The sequence below is a fragment of the Cervus canadensis genome, chromosome 1 (assembly GCF_019320065.1).
Source record: "Cervus canadensis isolate Bull #8, Minnesota chromosome 1, ASM1932006v1, whole genome shotgun sequence".
Taxonomy (NCBI): Eukaryota; Metazoa; Chordata; class Mammalia; order Artiodactyla; family Cervidae; genus Cervus; species Cervus canadensis.
The window spans coordinates 27357844-27370080 of NC_057386.1; the positions used below are offsets into that span (position 1 = coordinate 27357844).

At 46.8% G+C, this 12237-nt stretch overlaps 2 protein-coding genes across 23 annotated transcripts in view; one reads left to right on the forward strand and one right to left on the reverse strand.

Annotated features, from left to right (window-relative positions):
* Positions 1 to 1744, forward strand: part of TTC19 (tetratricopeptide repeat domain 19) — a 29525-nt gene extending 27781 nt beyond the window's left edge. For all 4 annotated transcript variants that reach the window (XM_043473327.1, XM_043473345.1, XM_043473319.1 and 1 more), the window contains 2 exons: positions 152 to 314; positions 666 to 1744. In XM_043473327.1, coding sequence (XP_043329262.1) covers positions 152 to 314; positions 666 to 799 — 297 coding nt within the window. In that variant the 3' untranslated portion in view covers positions 800 to 1744. The remainder of the gene's footprint in view (positions 1 to 151; positions 315 to 665) is intronic.
* Positions 1745 to 2547: 803 nt separating this feature from the next.
* The window catches only part of NCOR1 (nuclear receptor corepressor 1), a 116361-nt gene continuing 106671 nt past the window's right edge, over positions 2548 to 12237 (reverse strand). For 16 of the 19 annotated variants that reach the window (XM_043473158.1, XM_043473254.1, XM_043473150.1 and 13 more), the window contains 4 exons: positions 9629 to 9682; positions 9032 to 9253; positions 5500 to 5679; positions 2548 to 3927 (listed from right to left, as the gene is read on the reverse strand). In XM_043473158.1, coding sequence (XP_043329093.1) covers positions 3740 to 3927; positions 5500 to 5679; positions 9032 to 9253; positions 9629 to 9682 — 644 coding nt within the window. In that variant the 3' untranslated portion in view covers positions 2548 to 3739. Of the gene's footprint in view, positions 3928 to 5499; positions 5680 to 6957; positions 7930 to 9031; positions 9254 to 9628; positions 9683 to 12237 lie in introns of those variants that run through there. The other 3 variants (XM_043473280.1, XM_043473270.1, XM_043473290.1) reach the window with 2 other exon arrangements.

A 12237-nucleotide genomic window follows, 5' to 3' on the forward strand; every position in this document is an offset into this window, starting at 1 on the left:
CCACCCAGGGATTGAATCCAGGTCTCCTGCACTACGGGCAGATTCTTTACCAGCTGAGCCACCAGGGAAGCCCAAGAATACTGGAGTGGGTAGCTGTTCCCTTCTCCAGCAGATCTTCGCTTGCAAGCAGCAGCTGTTTTCTCCCATGTAGACCATCGTGCTGCTGAACGACCTGGCCACTACCCTGGACACACAGGGCCGCACTGACGAGGCCTGTGTTCACGCACAGAGGGCGTCAGACCTGGCGAGGCAGGTGGCACACCCTGAACTGCACGTGCTGCTCAGCAACCTGGCTGCAGTCCTGACGCACAGAGGTGTGGGCGCGGGGCACCCCTTGGTGGGTCGGGGACCTGGGTGGTGGGCTGAGGGCAGGTGGTGAGGCCGTGGTCCCTTGTTTCTGGAGTGCTCCGCAGGCTCCTCCTTGTTGGCATGTGGAGAGCTCGATGTGTCCTCAGGAAGCTCTGCCCTCTGCTCAGAAACCTGCAGGGACAGGTCCCTTACCCGAACTTCCATCAGGGAAGGGCTCCCTGAGGTCCGGGCGTCCCAGGGTCATAACTTGTCTCACACCGTGAACTAGCGCTGTCCCGTCACACGTGCTTTCTCTTCAGAATGTTTTAGAATCACGATGAAACATGCATTTTCTCCCTTCTCTCGGGCTGTTCCAGAACTGTACGCACAAGCAGAAGAGACCTATAGGGAAGCACTGAGGCAAGCGGAACTGAAGAGAGACGAGGCGTCTGTGCAGCACATCAGGGAAGAGCTGGCCGAGCTGGCAAGAAAAAGCAGACCTTTGTCATGACTGATACCTCTGTTCCAGTCCTGGCGGCCCCCAATCAGTGGCTTAAATCCTCTGTGACATGCACGTCCCCTCAACTAAGCCTTGGTGGAGGACAAGCTGTGCTCGCTGTTTTGCACACCCCCCCTCCCCTGACTGACTGTTTCTCAGGACTGCTGTCCGGCAGTGTTCTGTTCTAACGGATGGTTGGGGAGGTGCTGAACCGTGCCAATGAGGGGCCAGCGTTCATCTGGGGTGGGGGCATCTATACTATAAGGTTTTGATTCATTGATTTGCTGCTATGTCTTATTTTATCAAGACCTGGCAGACCAGAGCTACCAGTCCCATGATGGTGAGTTGCTTTCTCTCATTCTCTGTCTCATGAAGACCACTGTGGGATTTAATGCATAGAAGAGTAGTATCTTGGTTGCCACAAAGCATCAGATGTGAAGCTTTAAAGTGGGAATCGGGCACTTGGAAGTAGTAGCATGCCCTTTAGATTATATATAAAAGTGGACTAAGTGAACTGCCTGTTTTTGTACCTATCTGGTTGTAGACCACTATGAAAAAAGGAGGAAAAGGAATGACAATTCCTACGGTCTCTCCCCTCTGAGCATGCACCCCTTTGGACCCAGTCACAGGTCAGAGTTGTCTGAGGGCTGCTCAGAGGGGAACCCTGGGGGTGTCGTACTGACAGTAACGGGGCCATAGAGGAAGCACTGCCTAGACCCCAGCCCTAGCTCTCGGGAGTTTTGGTTCTCAGTCTCCCCGTGGGGGTCTTTGGACTCTTTCAGCCCCAGGAGAAGGTCAGTGGCCTAACCTGAATGGTGTGTCGTGAGCGTTGTCCCTGCCTCGGGGCAGTTCTGCAGTCCTTCCGGTGTGGGGGCGGGGAGGATAAACTGGTGCCTTTGGCTCCTGTGTACACACGAAGGCTCCCTTCCTAATAAACCGGGAGACGCCACAACAGTATTGTATGTATTCAATACTGAAGTCTTTTAAGTTTCTCATAAAAAGGTCATTGACTCTTTAGAATTAAAAACAGAGGAATTAGGGTCAGATCAGAATCTTCTATTAGAATAATCTATTTTGCTGATGTGTAAGTATCTTCTCATTGTCTCACCAGGTTATTCCTTTAATCAGGTCTAACTCAGAGAAACTCAAGTTTCAGTGCAACCCGGTCGTAACTACTCACCTTCAGCATCTAGCGCGTTTACCTTTTCACAGCTGCATGAGTTGCTGAAAGGGAGGTATTCTCTGCCGTGCAAGTTTCACTGAGGAATTTCTCCCCCTCAGTGACACGGTCCGAGTTTGCAGAGCCTGTTGTACAGTTCCCTGCACTGAGGCCCGAGAGCAAGGAGGACTAGCCTCCATGGACTGGGCCCAGGCAGTGCTGCCCTGCCCACCCCACCTGAAGCTTATTTTGAGCTCACTTACATGTGGGTGCAGCCACAGGCCTCGAGGCGTTGGCTAGCGTTCCTGTCCTTGTTGCTTTTTTAACAACTTGGGCAAAGTACTGAACCTGTGTCCACACCTATTACAGGGACTTGATGCCAAGGGATGGAGGGTCTCGGTCACTACAAAGGAGGCGTCTCCTCCTCCAGCTGTCAGACAGCTGCTGTATTTAGAGGCTTGAGGACTTCTGTTGAAAAACTCACGTCTAGTTTGGAGTCTGTGAAGTCCTGGTGTTTATCATCCTGAGACATCTTTCCATTCTAAACACCTCCCCAAACCATTAGCATCCATGTGCTACAGAAGGATGTGTCAGTGCTATGCTTGAGTGTATGAAAAGAATTTAATTCAACAAGCAGTTACTAATGAAGATTAAGACTGGTCCTCCAGTACCAGTCGTTTAAATATTTGCTCCTTGAGATTCAGTGAAATGAAAACATTTGATGACAAACACTTGCCCACAAGGAATTGAAGTGAAAGTATAAGCACAGGGTGGCATGCAGTGGAAGGGCCGTCTGCTTCTTCTAAGCCCAGGAGGACACACAGCCGAGAGGCTCTGTGCCAGGTGTCACCTTCCAACTCAGCCAGTGACACGTCAGCTAACCTGAGACACCAAAGCCTTCAGTCACAATCATCTACTGTAGCTATGGACAGGTGGACAGGGCAGTCAGATTTATTTCCAAACCAAAAGCTTTGCTGCATCAAATGCAGGCAAATACCCAGGGCGGGGTTAATTACCAGTGTGCGTAACAGCGAGGTACGTACACCTCAAATAAGCCTTTAAAATGTTAGAAACTGAACTAGAACAATACCCATGCAGTACTATGTTTTCAGTGCTTCTAATTTAAAAAAAAAAAAGACTGCCCTGGAAATTTACAATATGGCAGAATTTTGTTCCTCCCTTAGACCCTAATACGTTAATGTACAGATTTTATGGCAGCATGTGTTAAAAATCTAAACATCTCCACAAGATTTTAAACATCACCGGGAATCTTGAGCTTAGAGGAGACAAAATTGGATAAAAGTACAATGCCCGTAACAGCCAACACCATGGAACTGGGCTGTATGACGTTATTTGGAAGGCAAGGGTTAAAAAGGTAGACGAGAAATTTTTAAAAAATCACCCCCAAGTTGATGTGCTGATTGAACATAAGTACACCAGATATACTACAGCGAGGGGAACACTGCAAAAAGGTCCTCTATTTACAGAGTGATTAGAGACATCATGGTTTCTTTACAAACAGATGTAAGAACAGGAATTATCCACTTTTTAAAAACTCTACATGTTGACCCTCCACTATTACTATCATCCATGGAACTGCCTGTATCAAGACAGCCTTTTCCCCCTCATTTAACCCCAAAATGAATTTCCATCGTCTCTTCACCGTCCATGGTCCAGGCTCTCCAGAAAAGTCTCTGGGCACAAATCCTAGGCGGGCAGGCTTCGGGCCTGCAGTTAGAGAGGAAGCTACCAGAAACTGGAGCCCCCCCAACCCTGGGACCCCTGCCCACAGGTCAGTCGTCGCTGTCAGACAGCGTCTCGTACTGCGCGGATAGCAGCGGGGCCGGCTCCCGCTCCCAGATCCTACTCGGCTGGTGCGGGGCAGCCGGGTTGGCCGAGGTGGGAGTGCAGGCGACGGGCGTGGGCGGTGTGCTGCTGAGCATCCGCATGGTCAGGGGGTTGTAGGGGAACTGTGTCGAGCCTGCGGAGAGAGGTTAGCACATCTGAGTGGGTGGGGGCAGAAGAGACCTCCCCTGCTGCGCCATTCCCAAGCAACCAACCGTCCAGAAGGACACAAAGCCAGTGAGCACTGGAGGCTGGGCTGCTGCTGAATCCAAGTGGAACTCCTGAATTTTTGGCTCAAACTAAGACTGGTAAACACAGGCGGAAGCAGGAGGTTCAGCTGGTCAGGGGCAGACAGACCCAGGGACAGGCTTCAGAGGGGGACACACAAGCCTCACAATAGCACTGCACCTTCTGCCAATTCCTAGATCGTGTCATTGTCTCCAGGAAGCCACCTACAATCTAAGAAATGCTAAAACCAGAGCACACAGCACAGCATCAAAGAGACAAAAGAAGAAACAGTCATTGGTCTAGGAAGTTTTGAAACCAGTAAGCCCCCACTCTGCATGTGGTGGGAGAAACTATAAAGTGATTAAGTGAACCTTAAATTATGATGTTTTATAATACCAATATGAAATTTATAACTTAATGAGGGCACAATTCAGATTTTTTCATTGATCTATTTGTGGAGTTAACTCCTCTGAAAAGAACAGATGAAACTCTAAAATCCACAGCAACTATCCCAGTTTTACTTAAAAAAATTGTTCATTTTCAAGATGACCGTTATAGTGAAAGTGTTCATTACTCAGTCATGTCCGACTCTTTGTGACCCCATGGACTACAGCCCACCAGTCTCTGTCCATGGAATTCTCTGGACAAGAATACTGGCGTGGGTAGCCATTCCCTTCCCCAAGGGATCTTCCTGACCCAGAGATCAAACCCAAGTTTCCTGCATTGTCGGTGGATTCTTTACAGTCTGAGCCACGAGGGAAGCCCACCATTATTATCATGGTTATTTGTAATTTTTAAAAGCTTACAAAATGGGGACTTTCCTGGTGGACCAGTGGTTAAAAACCTGCTTCCAATGCAGGGAACTCAGATTCGATCCCTGGTCAGGGAACTCAGATGCCACAGGTCAACCCAACTACTGAGCTAGCAGGCAACAACTAGACAGGTTGCTACACCGCAATAGGAAACCCTTGCACAGCACAAGAGGGAAGTCCAAGCACCACAACCAAGACCCAGTGCAGCCAAAGAGAAGAAAAGCTTATAAATAGTCATAAAAGGGCCAACATTAAAAATATCCTACAGTTTTGTTTTGCTGTCTGTAAGACAGCCTACAGAGGGGTGACGGCTTTCTTCCGTTTCTGGCTTCGGTTCCCATTAGCTCCTAAGAACTTCCTCTGAGGCCATCTGTGCAGAAAGTGTGGGAGAGCTGAAGCCACAGGCCCCAGCTGTGCACCTATGTCAGGTGCCGCCGCCAGCTCTCCACAGACGCAAGGGGCCTGAGGGCAGCTGGGCTGGTTATCAAACCTGTATTCTTAAAATTTTTCAGATTATATACATTCAGTTTCTGTTAAGAACAGTGGAAGCCTTTAACCATACCACAATGGAAAGCATTTTCCTAACAGCATCTGATTTTAGGAGCAGCACTAACCAAGGCCCTGACGCCAGCGGCATGCAGACCTGCGCCCTGGCAGCAGCCCCTCACCTGTCGAAGAGGGTCTGTCCTCCCAGGCCCAGCCCGGCGTTTGCCTGTGGTAGTCCCCTTCTGAGTGCACAGAGGAGACCGATGAGGGCCGCTCCGCTCCCAGGTAGCCCTGCCCTGGGACAGGCGATTTCGATTTCCTGCTGTTAGCCTTGCTGAGCAGCTTTGGTTTGCAAACTCCTCCTGAAAGTGGAAGAAACTGTCATTACTAACACACAGTAGTCACATTCACAAACTGAAAGGGCACCCTAGTGCTGCTGACCATCTGCTACAAGAGAAAGCAGGATGGGAGCATGAAGAATCCAGACCCTGGTAACATACAAAAGAGGCAGAACTCACTTGCAGCAACTAAAGTCAAAGGGGGCAGGTCCTCATTGCCATAAACTCAGAAACAGGTAACAAGAAATTAACATTTCTGGAACATCGTTTCTTTCTTGGCCTTGGAGCAGAAACTGCTAAGAAGCCAAAAACTGACAAAAATCTTAAATCCTCACTATCTCTGCCCTTACCAATCTACAGAAGAGTGAAGAGAGGAAGAAAATCTGCATAAGAGAAGCCCCTTCAAGCTGTTGGACATCAGCTGGGCCAGGCAAGTCAAGGAAGCCCTTTCTGCCTCTCCAGGCTGTTTAGTTGGTTTGCAGGACTGGGAAGCCCCAACTGGGCTCTCACATAGAACATTAAAAGGATCTCAGAAGAGATCAAAGCCCAGGTCAGCAGCCCCAGCAGAATGGTTTCATCCTGCCCCCAATCCTTGGGGTACAGAAAAAAGGGAGAGAAAGCATTTTCTACCCCTCTATCTGGAGAGAGAAGAAATGTAAGTCCTTGGTGATAAGGAGGACAATATAACCCAACAGAAAATGGAGGTGGGGGTGTACTTCAAACACTGGGGAAAAACTTCACAATACATGAAGGCCATTTACAAAAGAAGTGATCACCAAAATGAATGAGGCTTATGAAAAGACATTAGGAAGTCAAGCCATGAAGGAAAAGAAAATACTGGTGCAAAGGAAAAATTTGAGAGTAAAAGCAACAGAAAAAGTATCAAGATGATTAAAACAATGAGAAGGTAACAGAGGACAAAGCCTATCCAGCGAAAAGGCAGCTTTCTCAAATGGAGAAAATAACTAAGGAACATCTGATAGAATTTCTTCCCCTGAACACAGAAACTGGGAAGGTGCACACACCCTTCCGTGATCAGGGAATCTACCCAGGCCGAAGAACACTAACACACTGTGATACTTATTGAAGTTGAGGAAAAAAGGATTCTCTGGGCAGATAAAATGTCATCACTAAAAAAAGGGAGGTAGGGGGGAATCTGGTCTTACTTCTTACACAGCAGTGAACACCAGAATGAATACAACCATGTTTACAGAAGGTTTTGAGAAAAGTACGTGTCTTAATAGTAGGTTGGTGCAAATGTAATTGCAGTTTCGGACCGTGAATTTTAAATCATTATAACTAAGCTCAAACAGATCTTTATTAATCAAAACAGGAACCCTTACAATCAACACATTTTTGCCATTGAGAAGTGAGTTTGTTTATTTCTGTAGCGTAAAAATCCATACTTTGCGATTCAACGAACTCTTGGAAAGCATTTTCCCTGCAAAAAGTTGTCAGGATGCTTGAAGAAATGGTAGTGGGCGAGAGGTCGGGCAAATATGGCAGATGAGACAAAACTTAATAGGCCAGTTTGCATGTCATAGAACCAGTGCTTCAGAAGTCGAACAGTCAGACTTGGTGGAGAACTGAGCTTTTTTGCCAGTGGCAGGTGTTGCAGTTTTCGGTGCATCTCATCGATTTTCTGAGCATACTTCTCAGATGTAATGGTTTCACCAGGACTCAAAGCTGTAGTGGATCAGATGGGCAGCAGACCACCAGTGACCATGACCTTTTTCTTTGGTGCGAGTTTCACTCTGGGAAGTGCTTTTGGAGCTGCTGCTTCCAACCACTGAGCTGGTTATTGCTGGCTGTCATATAAAACCCACTTTTCATTTCACATCACAATCCAAGAAATGGTTCATTGTTGTGTCGAATAAGAGAAGACAACACATTAAAACAATTTTTTTGTCAGCTCATGTGGTACCCACTTATCCAGCTTTTTCACTTTTCTAATTTGCTTCAAATAGCTGTAGAATGATCAACACTGAGTTCTTTAGCAATTCCTTGTGTGCTTGTGAGAGGATCACCTTTGATGATGGCTCTCACTTGGTTGTTGTCAACTTGGGGTGGCCGGACACTATACTCCTTATCTTCAAGGCTCTCATCTCCTTTGCAAAACTTGTTGAACCACCACTTATATACTGTATATTTGTTAGCAGTTCCTGGGCCAAATTCATTGTTGTTGTGAGTTGTCTCCACTGCTTTATGACCCATTTTGAACTCGAATAAGAAAATCGCTTGAATTTGCCTTTTGTCTAACATCATTTCCATAGTCTAAAATAAACATAAACAGCAAGTAACAAGTCATTAGCAAAAAAACATAAAGAAGTGTACATTAAAATGATGTATAACATTTAAGAAAGTATTCCAATATCAAACAGCAAATTTCTGCATGCAAAAACTGTTAATTACTTTTGCACCAACCTAGTATTGTAACACCTGCCAAACCATTATCTCAAACAAAGGCAGCAAGAGACCTTCTTGAGCAGGAAGGACCTCAGGACACAGCAGCCTTTTTGTAAAAAACGGTATGAAACCTCACCACCAAGAAATGCCGTGACAGACTACACAACAAGGAGAACTCTGTAAGTCACCAATACTGTAACTTAAAACACACACACACACATTTAAAATCAATAAAACTTGAAGGTTAGAGCAGAAGACAGTGTCTCATCTTTGAAAGCAGGAAGTGAATTTATATTGTCCTAACGTTAATATATATAGGGAAAAGTAAATAAAACCACTCATCTCTTTAATCATTTTCTTATCCTTAGTGAGATCTTTTGCGTGACCATAACAGGAGAACAAACTTGAACTGTTGCTGACCTTCAGTTTATTTTTAAGTAAGGCATAAGAGAGATTCTCAACAGATTAAGAAAAAAGGTTATATATAAACATATAAAGCATAGAGTCATGGTTTTTTGTGTGCTTATAACAGGATGTATAATGACCTCATTCCAGTAAGCTACCCTTTTTAACACTAGCTTTTTATACAATGTGATCCGAAGGACTTCTTTCCCCTTATTTTTTCCTGTGGCTTAAAATTTCTTTTATACGGGGCCCGTCACTTTTATTACAATAGCAAGTCACTTTGATTCAAAAGCAGAATATGAAATTGCATCAGTATTACAATGTATGCACACAGATAATGACTAGATGAAAACAAAAACACTGATACACTGGAGGGTGACATTCTGGGTAGAAACTTTCACCCCTTTTTTAATTTTATGTCACTTGTAACATGTCTGAAGAGGTTGAAAAACGTTGAGGTGACTGAGCACATAAATGAAATCTCTTCTTGACCCATCTGAACCTGGGGTATGGACTGGCTTTTCCTTGGGAGACATGGTGAAAAGCACAAAAATGAGCCCCTTACCTGAGTGAGGCGATGGGTCCCCTTCCTCCCTCCGGATCTCGCCGCTGGTCACCACCGAGGTGCTGGCGCCCCCAGGCCCCACTGCCACTGGCTGGGGCATGACCACCCCGTGATCTTCCACTTTGTCATCAAAGCTCCCCATGAGCGCCTTCCGGATGATGTCCTCCAGCCCGAGGTTACTGGCAGGGTCAGCAAAGGAGTGGCCTCTGGAGCTCACGGAGCCTGCAGGAGACGGCACAGCACCTGCCTGACTCTGAGGGAGGACAGGGGCAGGAACCGCCCAGGACACATGCCCCGGCACAGTGTCGGCAGCACAGCCCCACAGAGGCGGCTAATCCCCCGAGAGGGTGCTTTCCTGTGTTAAATCAGGCACCCACTGCTGTGTAAGTTGCTTGACGGTTTTCTTCTCTTTTTAGCTCAGTAGTTCTGATTCTCTGTTCATTTATGTTTTCAATAAGTACTTACTGATCTCAGTTCACTTTTTACTGTGACTGCCTCCGTGTCCCACCCCGACTAAAGGATGTTCCTGGCATGCAGCCAGTACGCAATGCCTATTTGCTGGACTGACTGCTACTGTATGAGTTTTCTGAATCTTACCTGAGGTGGTGACTGCTGGCAGATTAAAGATCTCAGTTCCTGGCTGAGCAGCTGCTGTATTTAAAACAAACATTCAAGTTAATTAACTGAGATGTGATGATCACATACACGGAAAGAGATAAAGTCTCCAAAAAAATTCTACGGTAAATTAACCTTATTTTCCATGATCAACTTTATTTTTTGCCCATTAAGTGAAGGTAAAGAGAAATAATTACTTTCTTAAGGAAATCAGAAATCAGAACAGGAGTAATACAGCTCAGGAAGGAAAGGACCTTTTGCAGAGCCAGAGAAACACACATAGGGAAAAGCTGGCCTCAGGACAGGAACCCAAGCTTCCAGGGAAGAGACCCTGCAAACAGCAGGTGTGAGATTAGATCCTGGGGAGAACACCCCCGTGAAAGGAATGAACATGACCACGTGTCCCTGCTGCAGTTGCCAGGGTGAGGCAGAAATCCTGCCTGTCAGTTCTGTTCATTCCTGCTAACTGTGCAGTCTGTCATTTGCTCAATTTGAATGACAGCAGCTCGGACAACCTGGAACTACTTGTAAAGCACTGTGCCCAGAAATGGAAGAAGTTTGGGAACAGAAACAGTGTTTTTATCATGCCTTCCAACTCAAGGTTGAGAACTTGAAAGAAAAAGAATCCAGGAAGTAAGTTAGTGGCCAGACAAGCACTGTCTCAGAGAAGGATGGGCCTGTACCAGGGAGAAGGCCTGTCCACGCAGATTGGAGTGAGGGAGCCTGGATGCCGACTCCTGGGACAGGAATACTGGGGGGCGGGGAGAAGGCTCCTCACCCACGGATAAGGGAACAGTAAATCGACTGAACCTGAAATAGTATGAGGGGGTAAGGAGGGCCTTGTAGTTCTCATAGAAACCTGGAGAATAGGACTCATTCATTTCACAAATACATACCAAGCCATTATTTGGCTGAATAAAAAAATCATGTTCTTATTGATCAAAAATGGTCAGATGAAGACAATTTCATATTGTTCAACCAACAATAACATACTGAACTTAAATACACTCTTTCCTATACCTGTGGGGTTCAGGTCAGAAGGTACTTCCTGAGGCCCTCAGAACAGAATCACCTGGGAGCTGAGTGAAATGCCCATTCCCAAATCCCTGCATTGCTCGGGACTGATGGGAGTAAGACAGGCTTATGAGAGGACATGACTGTTCCTCAGAGGTGGGGAAAGGCAGTTCAGGGGCTGCCCAGGACATGAGGATGCAGGAGGGGAGGACCACAGCTCTCTGTGGGGAGACATGGTGTGCAGAGTGTTTTTAGACACTTAAGGCACCAGCGAGACCTTCAAGAAGAAATATGGTTGCAAAGATTTAAGTAGAGTTCAGTGCTAATAGAAAAAAGCTAAACTCCAGATGCAAGTTTGGGAGTTTTCAGACTCAGTTTAAACAGCCAAGAGTGGATGAAATGGCTCAGAGAATACAGTGCCAGAGGCAAACCACCATCTCAGAGCCCTGCTGAGCAAGACCTGGCTTCTGAGGAGACACAAGAATCAGCCAAAGAAGCAGAGGAAGAAATTGGAAACAGCAGTACTGAAAACCAAGGGGATAGAGCATTTCTGGAAGGGATAAGTTGTTCACTAGTGTTAGCAGCAGGGAGAACAGATTTGCTAAGTTTAGAGCATGAAGGCTTCCGCAGAATAAAAGCATTGATGTCCTCAGTGGGAGCCCTGAGCTGAAGCGAAGCCATCTTGGTTGCCGAGGACTTAGACTTCTCGAATCTAGTAATTAAGAGCTGGGATAACTACACAGACAACAAGTGACACTGGGCTCATCCTTTCTCCTCTGGAACTTTCAACTTTTGTTAATCACAGTGTCACAGATTCAAACATAACTCCACCTGGCAGTTCCTAGTTGGCAGGGTTTACTGATGGTAGAAACCATGGGTTCTGCAGGGCTTCCCCAGAGCCTTGGGTCACTGGATACATGTGAGGAGAAGGGGACGAGGGAACCTGGCTGATGGCGTGAGTGTGAAAACAGCAGGCGAGGAAGGTTCCAGCCCAGCTGTTAAAGAGTTCTGTCCTCATGGGCATTTATGGACAGCCCTGGTGAGGGTGTCGAGTGTAGAACTACTGGAGACATGGACTCCAGAGCTGGCATCCATGAGTCTGAACCACAGCCCTGTCTCGTCAACAGTCACTAAACCCAAGCCTCAGTGTCCTCATCTACTAAGTGGAGATGATGCCAACATGTGGCATGGAGAGTGTTTTGAAGGTGACAGGAGATAATCCACATTCATGCTGACAACAGGGCCTGGAGCAGACAGTGATACCCAGGCCGTGCACCATCTGTTTCCACTGCCTTGAGGCTGGCACCATCCTCAGTGGTGGGGAGGTGCGCTTTGAAGGTAATCCACAAAGACTGGCAGAGCAGAGAAAGGAGCAAACAAGCACACACAACCTGGTCCCACGCTTGGTGTGACAGACACAGAGGACAGAGGGAGAGGCATGGTCCATAGGCAGCTCTTCGCAGGAGGCTGGTGTTGGTACCAACATCCAGTCACCTATGAACACATAGGTCATCAAAACACCCAGTGTGGTCTCAGACCCCCTTAAGATGATGAATTAGGGATGGGTCATACCACAG